This window comes from Sceloporus undulatus, chromosome 4 (genome assembly GCF_019175285.1).
Source record: "Sceloporus undulatus isolate JIND9_A2432 ecotype Alabama chromosome 4, SceUnd_v1.1, whole genome shotgun sequence".
Lineage (NCBI taxonomy): Eukaryota > Metazoa > Chordata > Lepidosauria > Squamata > Phrynosomatidae > Sceloporus > Sceloporus undulatus.
Genome location: NC_056525.1, coordinates 53,217,191 through 53,223,139, shown reverse-complemented (window position 1 = coordinate 53,223,139; position 5,949 = coordinate 53,217,191). Strand labels below are relative to the sequence as shown.

The 5,949-nt window shown below is 41.3% G+C and overlaps 1 protein-coding gene across 1 annotated transcript in view; it reads left to right on the top strand.

The window, feature by feature from the left end:
- Positions 1–2,152: 2,152 nt before the first annotated feature.
- HSD11B1 (hydroxysteroid 11-beta dehydrogenase 1) overlaps positions 2,153–5,949 on the top strand; it is a 20,628-nt gene continuing 16,831 nt past the window's right edge. The window contains exons 1-2 of the mRNA XM_042465763.1: positions 2,153–2,766; positions 3,435–3,565. Coding sequence (XP_042321697.1) covers positions 2,679–2,766; positions 3,435–3,565 — 219 coding nt within the window. The 5' untranslated portion in view covers positions 2,153–2,678. The remainder of the gene's footprint in view (positions 2,767–3,434; positions 3,566–5,949) is intronic.

Below are 5,949 nucleotides of genomic sequence, written 5' to 3'. Positions count from 1 at the left end.
ATTCCTCTAGCCAGCCCCAGTAGCTGAGACTCTTTGGAATAGTTGAAAGTTTCTGAACACTCTTCAAAGGCAGGGCCACTTAAAGCATATTACACCAATACAACTGGGATGTAACTACCACATGTGTTACCCTAACCAGATCGGATGTTTCAAGGATCAGGCATATCTGGCACACATGCTTTGATTGTGCAAATGCATACCTAACCACTTTTTAAACTTGAACTTCCAGGCTCAGAGCTAAATCCAACAGCACACCCAAACTGTAAAATTGTATTTTTAGGAGGAGCATAACCAATCCCTATTCCTGTTCTGCCTTTCAACTGACAAGAAACACCTCCATTTTGTTTGGATTAAATTTCAATTTGTTCACCCTCAACCAATCCATTACAGATGACAGCACCAGTTTAGGACCAAAACAACTTCCTTGACTTGTGATGAAAAAGAGCAATAAAGGTGGGATACAGATTGCCCAAAAAGTGCAGTCTCCCGCCACCCTGGTTTGCTCCGCGGGGATGCCACAGTCTCCAGACCATGGGGCTTTCCCGTGGAGCAAAAAGAACCCTTAAAAAGTGGGTTCTTAACGTGGTGCATTTGTGATTCCGCAATGCACCAGTGGCGCACTTGCAGCATCACAAACGCTCCGGGAAGTGCAGACAAATGGCGGCGCCCAAGTGTACAGGGTGATGTCATTTTGATGCCCCTGTCACGTGCTAGGGGTGAGGCCAATATGGATGGTGCGCCCTTGGCCAACCCCTAGCACGTGATGGGGCGCCATATCCACCAGTATGTACAGCGCCAAAGTTTGGTGTCATCTGCATGACATTGGCACTGAACATCAAAACGCTGGTGACCTCTCCCAAATACTTCATATATATGGTAAACATCATGGGGGACAGAACTGAACCCTGAGGGACCCCATAAGCCAAAGGCCAAGGAGTCAGAGCAAGAGTCCTCCAGCAACACCTTCTGAGTTTGCCCTTCCAGGAAGAAATGAAGCCACTATAAAATGCTGCCACCAAATCCCATCTAAGCAAGGCAACCCAGAAGGGTACCATGGTTGATGGTATCAAAAGTTGTTGACAAGTCGAGCAGAAGCAACAGGGATAGATAAATAAATAAATAAATCTTGTAAAACCTGATTTCCAAACAGAGAAATATTTTATTACTTGTTAGACTTCTTGTACATTTTAAATTGACACACTTTGAACAGCTTTGGGTGATTTTTAATATATCATGCTTAATGGCATCACCAGAGGCTGTCCACTGTAATATCACTGTGTTCTACCATATGACATGAGACAATCCCTAGGTCTCAGTTTTTCGTCCAGCGATGACAAAGTCTGGAATATTTGTTCCTAACCTGGCAACCTTATACCAGATTGATGTGCTATGACAGCTCTTGGCTGCAGTACTGTGTGCACTCTTCAGCTGCATATGGTTTATCAGCATGTAGATTGAACCTCTCAAATATTTATAACACATTTACTGTAGATCTCTGGCTCATTAATTTCTATCAGGACAAATATGTTTAGCATGTCTTAGAAAGACTTATTCCACGATAGGCATGGAAGGGCATATCAAATTTTCAGACTATCTAAGGCAAGTGTGGGCAACTGCTGGGGGTGAGGCTAATTTTACCTTTGAAAAACACACTTTCACAGCCTACACCATCATCTGAAAGTGGCATCATGTCATTTCCAGCCACCATTTTGCCTGACCTTTTGGTCTACTTTTCTTTCTAAGTTTTTGGACAGTCGTTGAGCTCTGGAAAACTGGGAGATATTGCCAAGTTGGAATGATTTTGGCCATTTGAGGGTTGACTCTTTTTTTGCCAATAAATAAATAAATAAGGCAGGAAAATTGTTTATTTTTGTTATGGATTTGGAGGCTTTGGGGTTCTCAGAGGGGCCTCCAGGGAATGCAGCTCATAGGCCACCTGCTACCCCCAATATGAGGGCATCAGATTACCCTGGAGACTGTCAATTCAGCAGGACTCTCAAGAATTCCCAAAAGGGACTTAAAGCACAGGGCAGCCAACCCATGCCTGTTGACTCAGTCTCTTAACATCTGCTAATTAATTTTTTCCCTTCATCCAATGGCTCCAAATTCCTAGTGCATTACTGTCTCCTCCTCTGCTGCTGCACTGCACTCTGACTGCAAGTTCCTTGGGGTGGGAGATGTAATTTTCCTGTTTAAAGGAGCTTCCACTGTGAGGTGTATGTGGAGGAGCCTGTGGCTGGCAGAGGGGAACACTGCAGTTGAAAAGCAGGAGCCCACCTGGAGCAGGCAGCCTGGGATCTTCTCTGAAGTGAAACTTGATGCTTTTCAGCAAAGACACACCTCTTTCAGGGTGGTGTCCTGCAAATTTCTCTATTTTAAATCTAGAGACAAGAAACATGAAATGGGACAGCCAGGATCCAAAGTGACGCTGTCCCATAGGCCAAGGTTTATCAGCTCTTGACAAAAGGTGAATCAGAGACTTGCAATGAAACCCTTGTCACAAATATCCTGAATTGTCAGGAGCCTGGACATTTGAGGAAGTTGCCGCTTCTCTGCACAGTGTTGTTGTTTTTTAAACAGCATTGACATTGTTCCTTCTGTCTGGAACAGCTTTACAAGACTTTTTTGTTTCCCTTTTTTGTTTCTCATGCTTTATTTTTTCCTGACGCTCCAGTGGGATGGGTCTCTTTCCAAAGATTCTAGTTCCTTTGATAGCGCTGGTCCTGGCTGGCTGTTTTTATTCAAGAAAGGAAGACTTTAAACCGGGTAAGTTACTTAAGCAAAGGCATTTTAGAAGAAAAGCAGAGTGGAGGGGGAAGAGAAGGGACTGTGCTGGAATGGCTTTTAAAAAAAAAGACTGGTGTGAAGCCTAAAATGAAACATGTCTAGGCATTTCGTGCACTGCTAGTAATAGATGGCTTGGCAAGGCTCTGAAATACATTAAGTAACAGGCAACTTTGTTGTTCCCCCTCCCCAGCAAACAGGTGAGGTTTGCTGCTTGAATGTTCCAAGGAGTTTGATACTTTCTCTGGGGTTTTTTTTTGGGGGGGGGGGATTCTAACAATGTAAAAATCAAGAAGGAATGTTATTTCATTGTACGGCTACTTCAAAACATCCATAAAGTCAAATACACAAAATTGCTTTTTTTAAAAAAGGGAATGCATGCTCTTATGTTCAATGAGAGGGTGTTTTGAAAAACAGTCATCTCTCTTGGCTTGCCTCTTTGTGGAATGTCAGCAATTCCTGTTCCTGACAATTTTTTGAGAGGAGAATGTAGGCTCGATCAGATGACTACTGGGACCAGGCAGATGATTTGCAGGCTGAAATGTCAGGATTATCCTTTTGAATTTCTTGCCCTTAAGAGACTTACTTGGGATGGGGGAGAGATTTAATGTGATATATTTATATAGCTATACCTGTATCTTACTTTTCAGAAATGCTGAGAGGGAAGCATGTGATTGTTACTGGGGCAAGCACTGGAATTGGTGAGCAGATGGCATACCACCTGGCAAGCATGGGTTCCCACATACTGATCACTGCACGGACGGAAGCCAAGCTTCAAAAAGTAAATGTCAAATGTTCATATATCCATGTCCTCCCCCAGGCACATTCCTTTAGATGCACTCTTCCAACCATATTGTGTAAATAAGTGAACATGGAATTCATATTTATGTAAATTTTGATAAACTAGGAAGAAGGGAAAGAAATCAGCACTGCATATTTCATAAATATCTGTACTGAGGCAGATGGAACAAAGTCCTTTGTATTGGGTGACATATTTTACAACACATATCCAACAGCATGTTTTAATTATTATTTTTTACAATTTACGTACAGCTGTAAAAGAGTAAGTATGTATGTTAGAATGGATGCATACAGGTGCTTCCAGCTGGAATATGACTGCTGAAAAGGGGATTTCCCAAAATGAATGAGCTGTCACCACATTGTCCATGATGTCACCAATGCAATACCCACCCCCTTTAAAAACTTATTTATTTTCCACTGCCTATTTAAAAAGCTTTGCAAAGTGATGGATAAAACTATGTGGTGATTTCAAGTGAGAGAAGTTCACAAATACAAGACTACAGTACTCAAAGCATCCTCAGAATGTTAGCACACCATACATTTGGCACTTGTATATACATGTGAGGTGGGGGCTATGTATACCTGTCCTATATTGTACATTCATTAAATAAATGTGATCTCAAATAGTTGGTTTCAAACTAACAAGTCATATCCAGATGATGAAGGCAGACGTGGGGATGTAGATGTGCATGTGCAATGTGTATTGATGTAAGTGTAAAAGATCTTCAATGGGCGTTCACTCATTCTGTAACTGAGCCTGAGTGTAACTTGTGTTGAGACCATAGTGTGGAACATGAAAAGGGTCAAAGCAGATCACATTGTGCACTGAAATTGTGCAACAAAGTGTGGGCCATAGATATTTAGCAATGGTCCACCCTACCATGGTATCCAGTACAGAGACTTTATAATACAGATGGAACATAACTCCTCCTGCAGTTATGTACCCTGCCCTATGACAAGGTAGAATCTTGGCCAAAGTGTGTTCTGTGCCTTTCAACAACACTAAAAACCACTGCTATAGATAGAAGCTCCATTCCCATTTACATTTAAACCAGTTTGCGATTCACCTTCGTTCCGTGTCAGTAAATTGATTCCAAAAGGTCCATCGTTCCCACTATGAAAGTGGATCTTTTCATTATCCCCTTGTAATCACTTCTTTTTTGGCATGATTGTCGTCCCTACTACTTTGCACCACTTCAAAATGCATATCAATCATCTGCACATCATCAGTGACGTAAGTGGCAGCCCAGCTTGGAAACTATATTTTTAAAAAAAAACAATTGATATAAGATTTGATTCATTGGTTTTTCAACTGCTTGCCTCACTGAGCTGCCATTGGCCTGATCACCTTGCTTGCTGAGTAATTGCAAGTAGTTGCAAAATCAGTGAATCAAATCTTCTATCAATTTTCTTTTAAAAAATCATGTACCCATAGGTCACATGACAAGCACAAAGGCAGAGCTGGGGGGGGGGGGTGGATCTACCAAAAACTGAGGCGGGGATGGTAAACACCCCTCTGCCATTAGTAACTCCCATCCAGAATGATGTGATTCAGATCCTTCATTCCCACTTGTTGAACACACTTTGGAATAGATTTTTTTAAAAAAAAAAAAGAACTGCCAAAAACTAGAGTCAGGAAAGAGCGGGTTTTTTTGTGATTGCCTCACTTCATTGTGATTGAAACTGATTATAATAGGATCGGAACCGGTTTCAGATAGGAACAACGGTCATATAACCTGATCAACAATTTGCTTAAAATCATAGTGGGAATGAGGTCAGAGGCTTTTTTCCCCCACTGCCAATGCAGAGAATCAACTTTAGTTTTAGCAACTCAGGCTGTCACTTGGACCAACTGAAGATCAGCTACAACTATGTTTGTGTCAAGCAAACAGCAGAGAAGTTGGGGATTTGCCACACTTGCTACGGAGTCTCTATCTGTAGTGAATGAGACTGTTATAAACTGAAGTTTTCAGAAACTGGCAATATGACTAAACAGGACATGTTATAATTACAAGGCTCCAGATTATCTTGGCCATCCAAATTTTTCACAATTCAGGAAAACGAACTAGAAGCATCTACATCAGTCTGGTAATATGCAATCTGTTTGAAGGGAGTACATATGCACCCAGGATTCTGTCTATGTGAGCAGTGAATTAAATTTACAGGGACTATAACTAACACATATGATATGGTTAACTGCTGTAATAAAACAAAACAAAACAAAAAAAAGAAAATTGTATTCATTGTGCATGCTCAGATTTAAATAGCGTTTAAATTTTGTTTTCCATATTATAAATGGGATATAAAAATCTTGATGCTACCTAGCTATGGGCATTTACAAAACTGAAGCCTGTGTGGCAAATG